The sequence below is a fragment of the Coturnix japonica genome, chromosome 7 (genome assembly GCF_001577835.2).
Source record: "Coturnix japonica isolate 7356 chromosome 7, Coturnix japonica 2.1, whole genome shotgun sequence".
In the NCBI taxonomy this organism is placed as follows: Eukaryota; Metazoa; Chordata; class Aves; order Galliformes; family Phasianidae; genus Coturnix; species Coturnix japonica.
The window spans coordinates 19,122,757-19,141,681 of record NC_029522.1 but is presented as its reverse complement, the minus strand read 5'-3'; the positions used below and the strand labels follow the sequence as shown (position 1 = coordinate 19,141,681).

General features: G+C 49.5%; 1 protein-coding gene across 1 annotated transcript in view; it reads right to left on the bottom strand.

Annotated features, from left to right (window-relative positions):
* ITGB5 (integrin subunit beta 5) overlaps positions 1–16,586 on the bottom strand; it is a 38,940-nt gene extending 22,354 nt beyond the window's left edge. The window contains exons 1-5 of the mRNA XM_015868641.2: positions 16,404–16,586; positions 13,542–13,627; positions 9,621–9,825; positions 5,293–5,542; positions 2,354–2,522 (exon numbers count right to left, since the gene is read on the bottom strand). Coding sequence (XP_015724127.2) covers positions 2,354–2,522; positions 5,293–5,542; positions 9,621–9,825; positions 13,542–13,627; positions 16,404–16,515 — 822 coding nt within the window. The 5' untranslated portion in view covers positions 16,516–16,586. The remainder of the gene's footprint in view (positions 1–2,353; positions 2,523–5,292; positions 5,543–9,620; positions 9,826–13,541; positions 13,628–16,403) is intronic.
* Positions 16,587–18,925: the final 2,339 nt, after the last annotated feature.

Here is an 18,925-nt window from a genome sequence, read left to right as displayed (position 1 = left end):
TGTAGAAGCACACTTGCCATTCAGATTAGAAAGCAACAAGGGCTTTTTTGGTCTGGGAAGTGGGAGCGATTCCACTGAAGCAACGCCACCAGACAAAAGGCGGAAACCCAAAAGTGATTATGGCTCTGACAACACAAGCAGCTTCTTGCACCACTCAGACACCAGACAGACACCCACTCAACAGCCCAACCAACTCGCTTTCCTTAGGGTACCCAAAGCTGACTTCTTTAAGTACTGAAATAAAAAAACACAGATTCCTCTTGCTTAGAAGTGTGCACAAAGCAAACAAGCTTCATTCAGACAACAGTTATGCAGCCACTCCAGACATGATCCCTCTGTTTTCCTGCCCGCTGGCACCACCATCTCACCAAGGGCTATGCACCTCTTCCTACACAGACTCACCCCTATTCTCACATCTATGGCAAGCACATAGAAATACTAAAAAATCTGGGCAGCATATCTCAGCTGAGGCACCCAACCTGAGAACAAAGCCACACAGTGCTTCAAGCCAATGCACCAACACATTGCAAAATGTGCATGGCTGCTGGAGACGGGTGGAAAAACCAAGAGGTTGGCAGTGAGCAGCTGCAGCACCTCTCATTGCCTCCGCCAGCAGCTGCAAAATGCTAGGAAACGCCGTTCTCCACAAGACATGCAGTGCTCTGCTCTGCTTAAAACAAACAACCAAAGAGGTTTGCATTTATTTTTACTGGCCCGTGATTTTTGAACAGCAATCTGCATTGACGCCGGCACTGGTTTTAATCCCCGTGGGATGTGAAGGTTTGAAAGGCGGGGTGGGACCTGACCTGAGGCAACATGGAGGGGCAGGACGTGTCTCTGCATGGCCACGCAGGAAAGGATTCTGCCTTGCTCCCACAGACACTGCTGTCAGAATCACCACAGCTGCCTCAGCATACCCCAGCCCTGCAAACCCTATTGAAAAGGTGGCTGGACTGCTATCAGCACTTCTAAGTCTGAAGCAAACATCTAAATTTATGCTAAACGTAGTGCCTAACGAGCACTGACCAAAAGCAGTTCAAAAGACACTTCATTTTACAACCAAGCATCACCTCCTTGCTGCAGCTCTGTGTATACGATCTGCAACTTACGCGTGCCACCAAGCCCTACGATGTCTGTACTTCAAGATGGCAGAAAACCAAAGTACTGCAAATGGAAAATGTAATTACAGAAAGTTGATTAATATTCCTGGCTAACCATTCTAGCATCAGCATAAAGGCTTATTGTTTCAGGCTCTTTCATTGCCTCCAGAATAACATTTACCATCTCTTCATCTTTCAGAGAGGAGCCAAACACGGACCAGTTATTAGTCTGTATTAACTGTGCAAGCTCTCCTCTCTCCTTGGTTTAAAGCCTCAGCCAAAAAATGACTGAAGCATTACAGAGCTCTTACAGCAGCTCATGCAGAAGAAATGCTTGATATGAATTACACCATGAAAATACCTAGCCGACAAATGAGATACTGTTTCTTCCACCTTTGCTTGCAGGGGAAAACACTGTGCTCAGACACTGGGGTTGTCAAGGGCTGTCCCTTGGGTTGCTACAAATGGCTCCTTTAAATGCTCAGGGGGTCTGAAATGCCCTTAAGGGTAAAAACTGGAAGAGCTGGAGCACACCAGCAGGGTAATGCAGTCAGGTGGCAATGGGGAAACCCACCCCATGGCCACAGACAGCCCCAAATAACCACCTTCAAAGGGAACAAAGCTCCCCTTGGGGTTTTAGGAAGGGCTTAGGGAGCGCAGCCCAAATGATATTCCATGCGGTATTTCTGCACTATAAGGAAATCCTGTCCCATTTCTGCAGTAAGGAAAATGTGACGGAGAAACCACAAAGCGCCACACGAAGGGCGGCACAACTGAGTCACCGCCTTGAGACATCCCTGCTCAAGTGCCACCTCTGAGCCACACAATGAACTTTGTACCTGCAGAGCGCTGGGAGCAGTGCTGTCCCAGTGCCAGCAGCACCTGTGCCAGGCTGGGAGAGAAGAGATGGCTGCTCTGAGGCATCGAAGCCAGCAAGGCAGGCTCGGTCCTGTTGAGAACCCAGCATGAACAAAGGGAGATCTACGTTCCCACTCAACCCTGTTGCACAAGCCTGCATCCCACTGCTCCCACAGATGATGCTTATCTCCTGGCTCCCAAAAATCCACACCCACAAGAAAACAGGATCTACCAAAAGAACTGTGCAAGGCTGAGCTGTACAAAAGCCAAATTGTATGTCAGAGGGGAAAAGGCAGCTGGAGCTGTCCCTGTCTCCAACGCACAAAAGGATATAGAGCAACCCAACTGCTTGCTCCAGGAGGATTTTGAGGAACAATCTTGCAGTGAGAACTCACCTTGCACACAGCAGCCTGCAAAATTGCATCGAAACCTCCCTCTGGGGCATCCCTGTTCCGAGACACCTTCTGCTTCTGCACTTCTTCATTAAAACGGTCGACTTTGTCCGTCAGGGACAAGAGATGGCGGAAACCAAAGGAGGGGATGCAGCTTGGGAACAGCTTATAGCTGCAAGAGGAGCAGAAGAGGAGTGGTTAGTTAGGAGTGGTATCAGCCCCACCAGGAGCCACAAGCTGTAGGAGCTCCCAGCTCTGACCACACAGGCCTCCAAATCTTTGAGCCTTCCCCAAGATTTCATGCTTTAGATGCTCTGATTTCTGGCTAGTTATCTGCAAACACACAGCAGAGCCTATCTCTGTTTCCACCCTGTGCTGGCTTTGAGCAGCTAAAGCTTACAGAGATCTCATATGGACAGAATGTCTCCGTACAATGTTCAAGTGGAGACTCCAGGCACCCAGGCCATATGGCTGTGGGGTTTCAGTGCCCATAAGTCACTGCAATTTCCACACTAGAAACCACAGCACAGCAATGCAGTCAGCATGCACCTACTTAATAACTCATGCATCCTCCCACTCTCCCTGTGAGGCAGGTGAGCTAGCACTATCACTCCTGCTTAGACAGGAGTAGCAAGGAAGGAGCAACACCCTAAGGCAGAGAAATGATGCAGTAGGCTGCCAGGAGACCTTGCAAAGCAGCCAGGAGGCAACAAACCTCGTGGGTTTGGTGTTCAAAGGGTTGGTGCTCATGGTGTGCTTGAGAGCCCTGAGCTTGAGAGTCCTGCAGCACAGGCAGGAGGTGAGCATGGGCAGGGGAGAGGGAGGAAAAAAGTTAAGAATAAGAGGTGTTTACAAAGGAGTTGCATTTGCTGTAGGTCTCTCTTATCTTCAGAGATAGAAAGCAGAAAATGATCTACTGTGGGTAGGCTCTAAGACACTTTCTAACAAAGGAGCAGTTAAAGTTTACCACTGCTGGTGGCTCTAATCCCTCCCATGCCAGACACTGCGTGCCACATGCATGTCCTCACAGTGCACACCACCACACATGGACCGAGCAGATCCAGCCTCCTGGGCACGGCAGCTGAGCTTTGGTGCAGCAGCAAATAAAGACTAAGGAGATGACTGTGTGCATCCCTGAGGCCAAGCCAAATCTCAGGGGCAGGGAAAGACCTGTGTAGAGCACAGGACACGGTGCTGTGGTGTCAGTGAACAGCTTGTGTAGAGCCACTTGTCCGTGCCCAGCCAGGTTCGTCAGCCAGATGGTTTCCATTACAGCAGCGTCCCAAAGCTAGGCGTGCAAGGGATGCAGAATGGAAAATACTGCATAACCTGAATGCTCTGAGCAAGGGAAGTGTTTGAAGAAAAAATGACAGACGAAAGTATTCCTTCACTAGCCAGGGCTTTCATCTGGGTGCTGTTGGACTTGCTATGCTCCAAAACAAGCTTTGTACTTTCCCCTGACTTACCTACTTTCATCCCACTATAAACACGTGCAAGGGCACCAAAGTCAAGGAGTTCCAGATTCGCAGCTATGCTTCACAGCCAAAGCATGAGTTTTTAGCATTAAAATCACCATCCAATTGACTTTCCTCACTGGATAGAACTGATGAAAAAAGTGCGTGGATAATTTTGTCTGGTCAACAGGTGATGAGATGCCAAATATATGGTCAGTGCCAGAAGATGGCAACAGACTTACAGCTGATGAAAACTCTCTTTAATCTGCTTCTCATACAGAAAACTTAGAGCAAGCACACTCATAAAGCTTGGCGTCTGTGATGTGATCTTACAGTCTAAGTATCTCCACATGCTTTACAAGAAAGGGCCAACTCTACTGTCCTTACAGCAGTAAAGAGCACCCCAAAAAAGGGATGAGGAGAAGAAGGGGCAGGACAAGGAGTGAAAAGGGAAGTGTTAGAGGTGACATTCTCCAAGGAGGTGACTTCAGGTTGGATATTTGGCAAAATCTCTCCTCACAAAGAGTGGTGATGCACTGGCACAGGCTGCCCAGGAGCCACCGTCCCCACAGGTGCTCAGGAAAAGAGCAGATGGGCACTATGTGTCACGGTTAGTGGGCATGGCATGGACAGGTTGGGGTTGGACTTGGTGATCTTTGTGGTCTTTTTTAAGCTTAAAGGACTCTATCACTCACTGCTATATCCATCCTCACATGCCAACATCCAAATCCATCTGAGCCTGCACGCCCTCCACGTCAGCCTATTTCACTGCTGCATAATCCTTGATTCAACAGATTAGATCCTCTGAATGTTACAAGTCAAACAAAAAGACACTAAGAAAACAAGGAGGGAAAAAAAAAAAAAAAAAAAAAAAAAGGCCCTGATAACACTGCAAAGCAAACTGCATTATTTTGTCTGTTGCAATTGCCAGTTTGCTTTCCTTCCACGGCAATAAAGATGAAGGAAACTGCCTGACATCTTCAGAATGCCTTACAAATACTCACTAATCAGTCTCATAGGCCCTTCCAAATCTCACTTTCCCCAAACACTTCTGTTGGGAAAGAATTGCAATGCTTTAGTCTCCTTATCTGTAAAGCAGAGAAGAAGAGCTTAATTGACCTACTCAAGCCAAACTATGACTCAGAGCCAGGATCAGAAATCAGGAATTTCTGGCTCTTGTTCCCTTTCCTCAAAGCCTGTTAAAAAAAAAAATAAAATAAAAAAAAATCTGCAATGTCTGCATCCTCTTCAGGTATTTAAAAATAACTCTAGATTCCTGGCACAAGAGTTTCACGAGTCTAAATGCAGAGTAACCCCAAAAGCTGCTCCAAAATTGGGAATTGCTCAATTTTGAATGGCTCTGGAGCATTATCACAGAGTCCCAAAAGTGTGGTTCAGTGCCTAAAGCCAGAATGGCAAGGAAAGACTCTCCAGACACTATCAGTGTCTGCACTGGGCTTCTCCCTTTGGGAAAAACCTATCACTTACCCAATGCAGGGATTGTTTTGGTATCTTGGTGCTGTGTAGGAAAAAGGAGAAATGTTTTTGTCCACAAAAGAGCCAAAGCCCAGCCGGAAATTGCTCGTGAGCTTTCGCATCTCTTCAGCCAGCTTGGTCCCCAGATTGCGAATATTGTCCAGGTCATCATTCATGGACAGGGAGAGATCCATCAGGTAGTACAGGTCCACGGGATAGTCCTCCACTTGGCGGACCTGCACTCGGAAGGAGGTCCGGTCACCTGCATACACACAAGAGTTGAGAGCAGTGAAAAGTGCTGCAAGAAGAGCCTTTGCACATGTCAAATGTAGACTGTGTGCTATGTTTGCTTTCACCGTGCTGAGCAGACAGGTCTCTTGCAAACTAAGAGGGTTAAGGGAAACAAGCTTTTTCCAAGTCTGCTCCTCAGAAGACTAAAAGGTAAGCAAGCAAGGCCTGAGCAAGAAGGAAAGGAGGTAGAGCAGGAGAAGGAAGAGAGTCAGGAGGAAACATGAGATGAAGGCAAGACATCCTCTGGGCTGTGCCTGGAAGGCAGATTTAGGCAAACACAGAAGGAACACCTTTCAGAAGGACCTCTCCTCAGGAAAAGAGTCATGTCACCATCATTCTGGAGAAAGCAGGGCAAAAACGGAAGTGAAATAGGAAAAGAGGGATGTTGCAGTCAACTGGGGAAGTACCAAAGCGGAGATGAAGCTTTCATCCAAAGTGATGAACACAAGGGAGGGAGCTAACAGGACTGAGTCAGGCTGAGAAGACATGAAAATGAGCTGAAGTAAGCCTCTCCGCTGACCTGCCACAAGTGCTGCCCTTCTGCAAAGCTCTTTTGGCCAAAATGGTGTCCAGAATGGGAGTCCATGTGTTGAAAAAGGTCAACTGGCATCAGTATGAGCTCAACTTCAAGCCAGAAGGAACATGGCCAACTTCTTCCTTACACTTTGCCAATAGCTGAGAGAGGGGACAAACTGAAACCCCTAGCACTCACCAGCTGGAAATCCCATATCTCCTGCTGGCTCTGCACCCCTTTTTCCAGCTTGGTAAGCCCTCAGGGGCTAAGGCCATATCAAGACCAAAGCTTCCCTTCCTTCCCATCTCTCCCTTCACAGCCCAGGCTGAGCTTTCAGGCATCAGCAGGTTCCACAGCACTCTTTGCTTCCTCCCTCTTTAGAAATGAAAAGCACATTTTTTATTATTGTGAAAACATTTCCCTAAAAGTTTTATTGTCTTCCTCATTGTTTGCAGCAGCACAGCTGCTCCCACTTACTTCCAGCCCACGAGCAGGCGATGGCAGCATCCCCAGTGCTCTGCAGCATCCCCAGCGCTCTGCAGCCCCACACAGTGCCAGATCCTGCTCCCCTGAGCCCTGTGCCACCCCCAAGATCCCCACTTAACCCACTGAGAAAAAAGGAAACATGCTCCAGACACAGCAGCTTCAAAAACTGTTCTTCCAGAGTAGGTCCTATGATAGGAATTGCCATGCTAGAAAGATTGTTCCACCGAACCCTTCTTGATGGTAATGAATGTATCAGTCCAAGAAAAAACACCAATAATAACAGGATCCTAGTGTTGCTTCTTCTGTCATTCCTAACTGTACAAATTAATTATCTCACTGAAAATATTGCTAATGTATGGCGATGTCAGTACAAAAGAATTTATTATTCGCTGTGTATGGTATTAGTCTGACTCTTTAGGGATAACCCAGCCCCTTCCTTCCCCCCTACCATCACCACCATCCTCTCCTTAGGGCTTTTATTGAGAAGCGTAAAAGTCAAAACTGCATTCGGAAATGTTTCCTGGATACTGTCACACAGAGGCAGCACAAAAACTGGAAAAGCTGCTTTTGGCCAATTGAAGAATGCAAACTCGGCAACCGCTGATTTAATGGACAACACAACATTAATCTATTTATTGCTTTAAATTCCTTTTACGATATTCATACTTTTCATACCAGAACACTGTCTTATAGCCAGACTCAGGGTTAACGAGCAACACCATAAAAACAAAATGCTTGATCTGAAAGCTGCCCTGGGAAGACATCAATGTAAGGCCTTCGGGAATCAACTCAGAGCACAGAGATTTGGGGATGTGGTTTCTGCCACAGGATGCTCAGATCTCACAGCCTGGGTGGGACCAGCAAACAATTGACAATTCGCCCTGTTCTGCTTCTGCTTAGCAGTCTGAGAATAGAACAGCACAATCACCACGCCTGCTGTGTCAATTGGTCTTTGAAATCCTACTCTCTGGGCACAAAAAGAAACAATTCCTGTTGGAGCGCAAAATTGGTATTATGCACAATATGCACAAAATTAAATCAATATTGTCTCCTTTCTGTCTTGGGTGCAGCCCTCAGGATCCACACTCAAGCTCAAGTACGAATGGATGATTTAAACTGGGGGTGCAAAGCCCAGTGTTAGCGAAGTCATCAGCCCTGAGTAAGATGCTGCCCTGCATTGAAAACAACAACAAAAAAAGCAGCACAAATGGGAGACATTGTGAAAAACATGTAGATATATTTCTTCTCCTGTAGCAACTCGGGGGAATTAAGGGCAAGTCCTGCAGCCACAGAAACAGCTGCAAAGGCAAGACAGCAGAAAGCTGCTGGCAAGACTCCTGCCCCTCCCTGGCTCCTGCATTTGTTGGTACTCAGGAGAAGCAGTACAGCCTCACCTTTACTCCTTATTTCTGCAGACCTTTGCTGTTTGCCCATGAGAGCTGTGGATGTCCCATCCCTGTTCATCCCCGTACATCTGGAGGTGCTCAAGGCCAGGTGGGATGTGCCCTGGGCAGCCTGATCTGGAGGGTGGCAGCCCTGCCCAAGGCATGGGGATGAGAATGGATGTTCTCTAAGGTTCCTTCCAACCTAAGCCACTCCATGACTCTATGATTTGTCCAGCAGACCACAAGCTACAGCAACCCACAGCATCCAGGTGAAGCAAGAGCAGTGCAGCACCCTAGAGGGGTTATCAGCCCCACTTTCCATCTTCCTCCCATATGGGAACTTGTCAGTGCAGCCCGGCTCCCTGCAAGGCCCAGCAGGAACAGCAGCTCCTGCATCCAGCAGTGCAGCCCCAGGAAAGCCACAGGGAGACAGATCCCATATCCCAAGCCATGGGCATCCCAGCAACTGGGGGAGGGGAAAGGAATGTGTTGAACACCAGGTGTCACGCCTGCAAGATGGCAATGCTGAGCCTGCCATTTCCCACAGTGACTGCCTCGAGGAACAGAGTAATAACAGTAATAACAACTCCCTTTGGACGGGAGTAAACCTGTTGCGTAAGCAGCACCAAACTGCAGAAGCAGAGCCACACCGGAGCCACCTTCAGCCCTGGTAGCTCCTGAAAGAGCTCTGGTGTGGTGAGCACCAACTCACACAGCTGTTTCTCTTGGGCAAAACATCCTATCTATCTCATTTTTCTGTACGCTCATGAGAGCTGTCACAGAAACACAAGCCCTAGAAACCCACACCAATTGCTTATAATGAATCACGCTTTTATACTTGCTTCTTAACTTTGCCATAAAGAGCTTTTTTTTTTTCCCCCTTCAGAAACATCGGCTGCCAAATGTTTGCTAGAATTCTGAACCCACATTAAAGCCTTCCCCCACCATGCAAAAACTTTTGATAACAAGCACGCTCGCGTGGCTCCATCTAGCCTTTCACTCTTAATTTTCAATTAAAATGAAAAGGCTTAAGAAGAGTGATGGCTCAGGGGAATGAAACAAGGATGTGGATATGGTCCAAGCTCTGAGTCACAAGTTCAAATCTTCATCTCAGGCCTTGATCCCATGGCTCTTTTGCATACCAACAGAAAACAGATATGCTTTTTTAAAATAAATTTACATAAGGAGCTGTCTCAGTTTAGAGCCGAGCACTGTCAGGCTTCAGGATCCGAAGTTTCTTTAACTCCTTCCATCCAAGGAGAGCATTTTTAAGCTGAGCACGTTCCTTTTAAACGCACACAAGGGTTAGGTGATAGCTTGACATGGGATCTGATTGACCTTGCACTGTCCTCTCTCATAGAAAACCTCAGCCCCAGCTCTGTTTGGAGCATATCACTAAAGCTGATGGGCTCTGCATGGGGCCAGCAGCCACCACCTTCAGTGAGCACAAGGACAGGAGTACAGACATCCCTCCCTGCCTGCTCAGGCTGGACCAGGCTCTGAGCACCCTGACCTAGCAGCAGGTATCCCCTCTCATGGCAGGGCAGGTGGACTGGATGACCTTTAAGGCCCCTTCCAATTCAGATGATTCTATGATTCTAGGTCTAGACCCACTTCTCACCCACCCACATGCCACCATGGAGCTGGGAACTGCTGGGACTCACCAGGACGAAGATTCAGGGCGACCTTCTGTGGGGTGATCTGTGTGACATCCAGGTGGCTCTGCCCAGAGCCCTTGCTGCTTAAGGGGACGTTCTTGACCACTCTGCTGCTGCTGTGTGGGTTCTCGATGGCTCCGGCGCAACCATTGGCAATGAGGTTCTGCAGGAAGTCGCACCGCGATGGGACAGACTTTGTGCTGCCAAACTCCTGAGAGGTGAAGAACAGACAGATTGGAAAGGGAAGGAGTAGACCAGAAAGTGAATTTTTCCATGTGTGCATGAGCCTGGAAGCATTTGACAAAAGGAAGAGAGAATACAAACTGTAACCAAGAGAAGCCAGAGGGACAAATACAAGCTACAGAGAGAGGCTGGGGGCTCCAGGGACATACATCCCATCTTGCCTGGGTGAGACCACATGTCCCAGCACCAGCATCATGGTACCCCTACCTCAGACCACGGCAAATAGGGCTATCACACAGGAAACATGCCATTCCAGCAAGAGTTCTGCGGGCTGGAGCACAGCTGGAGTGCTGTGACGTGAGCAGGCTGTCTAGGGAAGCTCTGTTGGAGAATAAGGGACTTGGACAAGGGCTAATGGGAGGTGTTACATCGAATCAGCTGCAGGCTGGACAAGAAACCAGCAAGAGCAGACTGGAGAGGCAGCTGATACACTGCTCCCCACAGCACACAGTATCATGGAAGGGGCCCTTAAAGGTCATCTGGTCCAGCCTCCCCTGCAATGAACAGGGACATCTCCCCCTGTGCCTCCCCCAGCCCTCCTGCAGCCCCCAGCCGGCCCCCACCATGGCACACAACGGGGCATTGTGCACGGCAGGCACTCAGGAACAGCCTGGCCTCACAATGCAGCCTTTGGCAGCCAGCACGTCCTATTTGTTAGCATGCTGGTTTTAGTTTTATTTTTGAAAAGGCTAAAAGGAGAAAGTTGCCCAAAGCTTTACTGAATTTTCAACAGCAGATTCCTGATCATTTCTGTACCATAACGACAGACACAACCGCCTTCTGCTCAGGAGCTAAGCTACTATACTAAAATCACACAAAATAATGCAGAGAAGATGCTCGCAGCCCCTCCTTCAGCCACACAGCCAAAAAAGCAGAGCAGGGTTGGATAAATCCCACTGTTTGTCAATGCTGGAGAGCAGCAAGTGACAGGGGAAACAACAAGGAGGCAGAGGTTATCTGACTGATGTCAAACACACCTCGGGAGTGTCCCCAAGGAAAACTTCAGGTCTTAGGACACATACAGAGCATTTCCTCTGTGTTTCCTCACAACGGGGCCTGAACACTATTTGAAAAATGCAAGGTTTGCATTCCATCGTGGAGCAGCAATGCCAAGCTGAGGCGACGGCACATCAGATGGATGTGAACATGAATTTCTTGGAATGCACCATGTAAACAGATGGATTGAGAGAGAGGAGGACTGGGACTGTGTAAATCATCTCCAGCATGACAAAATAGAGAACAGAGTCCCTCCCAGCCAAGAACAACGCCCAGCAGAACAGCAGGTTTAGGGCAGCCGTGGAGAAGAGCTTATCTCAGACGTGATTAGTCCTTAAAGGAGTTGGACTTAATGACACTTGCAGGTCCCTTCTAAACTTGGGATATTCTATGATTAAATCAGTGAGAAGCCAGCCTTTATCAAGCACTTCCAGTCACCGCTGAGGTCCAAAACCTTTTGATGTTCACAGAATGGCTTGACTTCAAAGGGCTCCGAACTGGGACCTGATTTTCTGTTTGGGATGAGGCAGCACAACGCAGCCTTGGAGGAGGATGCTTCCTCACCATCCATCAGCCCTTAGCAGCATATCCTGCAGCACATCCTGCAGCACCAGGCAAAAGGCTCTGGGTATGTGTTAACAGCAATTCTCAGCTCCCAGCTCTGACTGTCCCACCAAGCAGAGCCACCAGCAACACAAGGGACACAGCTCTCATGGGCTTCCACCTCCTCAAGGCTGCTTCAGCCACCTCAGCCCATATTTTGTGCAGGAGATGCCCCTCTTCAGGAGAAAGTCAAGGGGAAAAACCCAGCTCTTGAGGGGACACAGAGCACCATTTATGGTAACTGAAAAAGCTCTCAGTTCAGCAGCACCTCTGCACTTTTTCAGCTCCCTATCTCTGCTGCTTCTGACCTATTTTCTGCTTAGTTTTCTTCTAAAATTGGCCCCAGGGAATTGCCACAAAATGACAATTGCTGAGCTGCACTGGCTCGTGCTGCAGAATGGCATCTGCTCAGAGATCACACCCCGCAGCTCTTGGTATTGGCTAACACTGCTTGCTGGGCCTGTGCACCAATAAGCAAGCAAAAGGCGAAGCATGCAAGCAGATAGAAGTTAATGGAGATTAGGTCAACAATGTGACAATTACATGCTCATTGGCTTGAAAGTTTTAAAACAAATTGCTTGGCATATGCAAGAACAGCATTGGCTATACATAACTCTGACTTCATATGTACTGTGCTATTCCCTATGGTTTTTGCTTAAATCAATTCAATCCTGCAATAATTCAGCAGAAACTACACTTTCTTTCCTCACTTAGAAAGCTGACATGTTCCCTCCAAGAGATCCCTTGATTTTCTTTCCTCATCTCCAGGTACAAACTCCTGCAATCACAAAGCACGGGGTACGTGCACATCGCTGGAAAACATGGGAGAATTCAGTTCACCAGGGAGGAAATTTCAGTTTAATCAATAGGATTCATTAGTCTGCATGCACACACACAGATCTACCTGCATACATAACCCACGGGTGGATACACAACCACACAATGTCCACACATGCCAGGTATTTTCCCCTGCCAGCCCTGCCCCGATGTAAACTCAGGAGACAGCCAGCCACATATTACACCTCCTCTTTCAAGTGTTATTTAAATAGATGATCCTATTTCAGCTCTGCCTTTCCTAAGCATCCCATTATAAACCAATACAGAGTTAGAACAAGAGCTCACTAAGTTCCAGCCCGCAGCCTGTAATAGGGATGGCAGCTTTTTAACATGTGGCTCTTGGCCAGAAATACCTGGAAGTGCATTCTTAAATAGCTACTCCAGGCTAAAGGTCAGGAAGGATTACGGAACTTCCTTGTAAACACTTCTCTTCCCTCCCTCGGCCCCTCCACTCCATTTGGAAACTATTTTGTTTGGGAACTCTTCCGTTTGCAAGATAGAGAGTCAAGCTGCCAATGCAACCAGGCTGATGTACAATGAGTGGTCGCAGCGACCACCAGATCAACCTTTCTACTGGCAGCATTTGCAAAACTTGTCTTTTGATGCCAAGAATGGAATATATATATATTTTAAAGGCAAACTGTCGGGTACCCACAAGTGATAGCCAGGGCTCCTGGATGCAATATCACACCGCAGATTAGCTGCCTGGAACAGCAACTCCTACAGCTGTTTACAAGATGTCTCAAAAGCAAGATCTACTGCTTTACCCCTTCCCTTTCCCTTCTATGCATCACTCATCCTGCAGTGAGCTATTCTGCTGCCTGGTAATGTGGTACTATAGCAGCATAAAGATGCTTTCCTTGGAGTGCTGCAGCTCTGCAATGGTCAGGCAGTTGGATGCAACGATTTTTGCAGGTCTCTTCCAATTGAATCACTCTAGGGGAGGTGATTTCAGACTACAAGATACCCAAAACATAAGGATGCATTTTTTGCTGCAAAGCAGGCCGGTAAGCTGCACAGCTCACTGCCATCAGTGATGGTGCAGACACCAGAAGCACTGGCAGTCTCCTGAAACAACACAGCAGATTCACAGAGGGGATTTATCCTTGTTGTAGGCCACATAGCACATACTGGGAGCATAGCCAGGTCAGAGTGCTTTCCAGCAAAGCTCCCTGCAACTGAGCCCTTGCAGTGACAGTGCCCCGTGCAAAGGGGGAGGCAGCTGGAAGAGCAGAAAAAGGAACATACCTCTTTGGAGCACCAAGCACATTTGGGATGGATGAGGAGACACTCTTCGCAGGATGATGCACTTCCACTCGTACACAGGTTGAGACCTTCAGCAAGAAAGGACAGAGAATGGGGTGGGCTAAGCTTAATACACTGCAAGTTTGGTGTCATGAGCAGAGAACCACTCAGGATAAAAGGCTGGGGGAGAATAAATCTCTCCTTCTATCCTATATGGAGGTCTTGGTTTCCATTCCTTCCCCAAGAAATAATGAAAAAGGACAGAAATTAGCTTTGGGGGAGCTGAGAACCACTGAAATACGATTCTGGTGATTACTCTTCCCTCTTTTTCAGTGATGCCTGGTTAATCAAAGAAGGAAATAACACTGCTGACAATGCAGTAGCTGTGCTCGGCCTAAAGGTGGCTGTCCCCAAACCCCTGAGATGCACACCCAGCCCCTTCCCAGCATTTCCATCTGAAAGCAGCCTTAGAAGATATCCACCTCCCCTCTGATGACTCCCACAGCTGATTGCTGTCACAACGAATTGCTTTTACTTATGACGGGATTCACTTGCCCAAGATACCCAGGCTGGGCTGACCAATGGCCACACCATCAGCAAGGCTCTGTGCTGCCGACCAGGGACACTGCTTTCTGCTCTGGGTACACAGCTATTCCCATCTGCAATCATCCAGCATCTGGGCTGGGAGAGGATTTCAAAATAAAGCAGAATGGCACAAGTTAAACCCAACGTCAATGGCACTGGCTCTGAATGCAGCAGCTTGTTTAACCAAGCCTGGGGTGAGGAATGTGCCCTTCAAAGGCACTGATGCCCCAGCTGCCCGGAGTGCAACTCTTAACATCCACTGTCAATACATAATTAAACTCATTTTCAGCCCAGGGGCTGCAGACTCCCAACTAAATGCCTTGGGCATGAACTGGGAGCCTGCAATTCTTTTCCCTCCCGGATGTCAATAAGAGCACTGTCTGACCTCTATTTTCGGAGGGCTGCAAGCATTGCAGGATGCCCTGTGCAGACCATACAGGCATGCTGATGGCTGCAGAACCACACAGGTTTCTGTCTGGGGCAAGGACCTGCCCAAGCATGGAGAAGGCATTGCTCTCCCTGTTCCAAAGCCAGCCCTACAGTGTGACCCAGCCCTGCACTGAGCCTGGCTGTGCCCTGCCAGGTGGTTCAGCCCAGCACTGGCTGCGGAGCTGGAGCTATGCTGGTTGTATGGCTTTCATTCAGGCAGGCTGTTGGCTTTCCTGTGGGCTGAACAAGGGGCTTATTAATTTTGTTCTTGCTGACCGTTAGCGCATACCCATGTGTCTCATTCCTTGTTCACACTGAGAAGTTATGTTCCAGCTCCTGGGCACTGTGAGAGCTTTAAGTATAAAGATGTAACAGAAAGCAAAACGCGGCTTGTTCAGCAGTTACAGCATGCAGGGAGATTAACACACTTCCCAGCCCTACAGCTGCAATGACTTCCAGCACAGACCAAACCCTTTCCAACCCCCCTCTCTGAAGCCAATCCTTGCACCCCAGCTGCCCAGCAGGCTTCCCTGCCCATCCGCCTGGAAACAGGACAGCGTTTACCTCTGTTCCTGACTGATGGGTTTCAGAATGTTTACTTGGCCACAGTGATGTCTGAATGAAAACTAAGGTCTCTTCCAGACCATTGGGTGCCACAACCAAAGGCCAACCGTGGTGCAGTGCTCCATGGGACATTCCTCCAGGGGAATTTCCTGGGGGTCTTTTCCCCACTTTGGAGCAAAACCAAAACTCCCAGCACTGCTTTCTTAAGCTGCTGGACTGGGGCTGCAAGCTGAGCTTTCTAAGCCAGAGCACAAAGACACAGCGCTTTGTCAACGATGATCTTTGCCGTACTCAGTTCAGTGTAATGCTCAATTTGGTGCAGATTTTCATGCTGGATCACAATGAAACAGGCAAAGGAAGGACCTGAGGATGCCTGTGCTCATTCACTGGGCAAGGAGAAGGAACTCAACCCGCTCCACCCAATTAACAAAACCACTCCTTTCCACCGAACTCCATGCAATGCAAAAAAATTCCACCCAGGATTTAGCTGGGATTACACTGGAGGATGACAGTACTGCCAAGCTGCACTCCACGTTCACATCTGCCCTGATGCCACCAGCACCCAAACCCCAACTGCATTGTGCAGAAGGATCCAGAAGGCTCAGACAGCATCCGAGCCCATCCTGCCGTTGGACAGAGCCATAGGAGCCCCAGTGAGCCGGGGAAGGCATCACATCCCAGAGGGCTGCTGAGATTTTAATACTGAACACCAGTGATGCAGAGCAAGGTGGGAATCCCTCACAAAAGATACGCCACAGTTTTACTTGTGAAGATCCTCCGGGCAATCAGACCGCATTTTAAACCTGTTTTGCAAGAAAACCCTGTCCAGGCAGCTCCTCAAACTGCAGGATGAACGCAGTAGCTTGCTGGGGAGGAGAAAGGCGATATGCTCTATGTTTCACCCAGCCATGTACGAGAAAAGAATCGCTTTACTTATGCTGGAGATGCCCCATCCCTGGGGGTGCCCAGGCTGGACGGGATCAGTTCCAGCTCAACCCGTTCCGCGGTGCCCCGGTGCGATTCCAGCAGTAGAACGGGACTCGAGGAGCTCGGTGTCCCTCGAAGGACCGGCGCCAGCATCAGCACCGGGAGGGGCTCTCATAGAGACGGCTTCACAGGGATGCGGGCACAACCGCGCCGCAGGGACAAGCACCGGGCAGACATGGAAGCGGGGTTGACGAAGCCGGCCGGAGGAGGGGAACTCAAAGCAAAGCAAAGCAAAGCAAAGCAAAAGAAAGTTAACTCCTTGCCCCAACGCGCGGCGGCGGCTCGGGGGCCCTTCCTTACCTCTGCCGGGCTGCAGCGGGGCGGCCAGGAGGAGGAGGCGGAGGAGGAGGCGGAGGAGCGGGGGGGGCCGGCGGGCGGCGGCGGGGGCCGGCAGCCCCCCTCGGCGGGGCATAGTGCGGGCGGCCGGGGCTGCCCTTCCCGCCGGGCCTCCCTCCCTCCCCGCCGCCTTTTGTGCGGCCGCGACGGCGGCGGCGGCGGAGGAGGAGGAGGACGACGACGACAAGGAGGAGGAGGTGGCGGGGGCGGCGCTGGGGCTGCCCGGGGCGGGCAGCGTGGAGCCGTCGGGGTCCGCCCGCCGCTTGTGCCGCCGCTCGGGTCGGGGTACGGAGCCGGGGAGGCGGAGCCCGGAGCCCGGAGCGGGGCCGCGAGGAATCGCACGGGCTGGTGTGTGTGGTTGTGCAAGTGTGTACGTGCATGCTCTCATGTGCGTGCACACGTGCGCGTGTCGCGCATGCACGTTCCGACACCCACGTGCAAATGTATACACGCGTGCATGTACACTCGGGCTGATGCAGACACACAGAGGCACATGCATGTAGTGGGTGGCAGCTTTGTGCACAGCTGGGCTTTAAGGTCCCTTCCAACTCAAGTCCTACGATGCACACCGTCACACCCGGACACAGCCACATGCACACACAGATATGCACACATGCATCTGTAGCACGGGCACACCGATCTCTGCGATTGCTCACTGCTGTGCTGGCACTCATTCCCTCCATGCCACTCTTACGTGGCATTTTCCTGCTCCAGGGATTCTTGACAAACAAACAGTGTCCATCTGGTGGAGGGCTCTGAGCCAGGCTGTGCCCCCCCTCCAGCCCTGGGTCTGTCCTCAACTCGATGGGACATCAACACTTCAGATCTAAGGGGAACGGTGGATTTATAGCAGCGTTTGCACTGCTGGCAGGCTCTGCTCCTGCTTTTAAAACAAAACATAAATCAGCTGTCAAGCTGATGGCTGATTACAAAGGTATTGTATAGCAACAGCTACTACCTGCACACCTTCATGCCAATTCAACAGCATATCTACTGGATCTCTCACCTTTAGGTTTGATCAACGCACATCCTCAGTCCCCATGCTTTTACATACAACACTGGTTTCTTCAGCATCTCCAGACCGCTGGGCCACACCAGGTTTGGGTTTCACCAAAGCTGTCCTGGGGCAGTAACTCCTGGTGTGGCTGCAGAGCTCCTCTGATGCACACAGAGCAGCATTTCTCACTGCATATCCTCCATCCCTGGATAGAAGACAACCTTTCTGTAAACACACACAAGTACATATGGTTGCAAATATATATGGATGGTGTGAGAGAGCTGCGCTTGTCTCATTCTCAAGAGTGAGGGTCCCTCATCCCTTTCCTACCTCAATACCCTTCTCCCAAGCCAGCACTGCACTTCTACCTTACATGCAGAGCTGCTCTGAAGGGCCTCTGTGAGCAAAACCACACTAGGCCTTCATCTTCCTCTTGGGCTTCCAAGAAACCAGACTTGGTATATTGGCAAGGTTATCGAGGACAAAGGCATTGTACAAAGAAGGCCAGCTTGGATGGGGCTCTGGGCAGCCTGGTCTAGTGCCTTATCTGCTGATTGGCAACCTTGTCCTGCAGCTGGGGGTTGGAACTAAATAGACTTTGAGGTCCCTTCCAACCCAAATCATTCTGTGATTCTACAGTTTTGGGTGGGGGGGGATCCCAAAGCAGGACTCCACCAGCTTTGATCTTCAGACACAGCCCATTGCTGCCCATGTCTTTTCTCCCCTGCTTACAAAGTGCCAGTTTCCAGGGATTACTCAGTCCAGGCAACTGAGACTTCTCTACTTCCTTCAAGGATTTTAGGGTCCATGGAGTCCCATGAGCCTGGTTTGTGTCATCACCCAGTTCTGCTGGATGGGAGACAGGAAACAGCTGGTTAGAAAGCCCTGATCTTTGTGCTTGCTTTCTTATCACTTGCATTTTAAAGTGTGGTGCAAGTAGGGTGCAATCCAGCGTATCTTACGAGTGAGATAATTACAAGTCAGTTCTTTGGTTTTGCAGTTAACAGGCAAAACAAATAAAGTGGTTTATCAATGATTCTTTGGGTGTATTAAAAATACATTTGCATTGTCATCTCTCCCTCATGGCAGGAAGGGTGGATAAAAGCACCCGGTTCGTGTCTAGATAACCCTGTGCCATCAAAGACATTCTAGGTTCCCAAAGCTGACCCCTTTTTTGCACCAATCCAAGCAGAATGGTGGTCCCCATAGATAGGACCTGATCATGCCTTGGAGGTGGAAGTGCAGACCAACACCGTGGGCTTTGCCTTCCCAACAGGGCTTCCCTGCAGTGGGATGTCTCCTGCTTTTTGCACGGAATCTACAACGAACTCCAGTTCATACAACATCCATGTCAGATGGCAGCAATAGGCAACAATCACGTGCAATAAATAAATAAACAGATAAATAATCCCATAATTTATCCTACAGTTAATGATGCTGCTCGTGCTGCTGCTTCCTTTAAATACATACCTATATTTACCATCTGAGG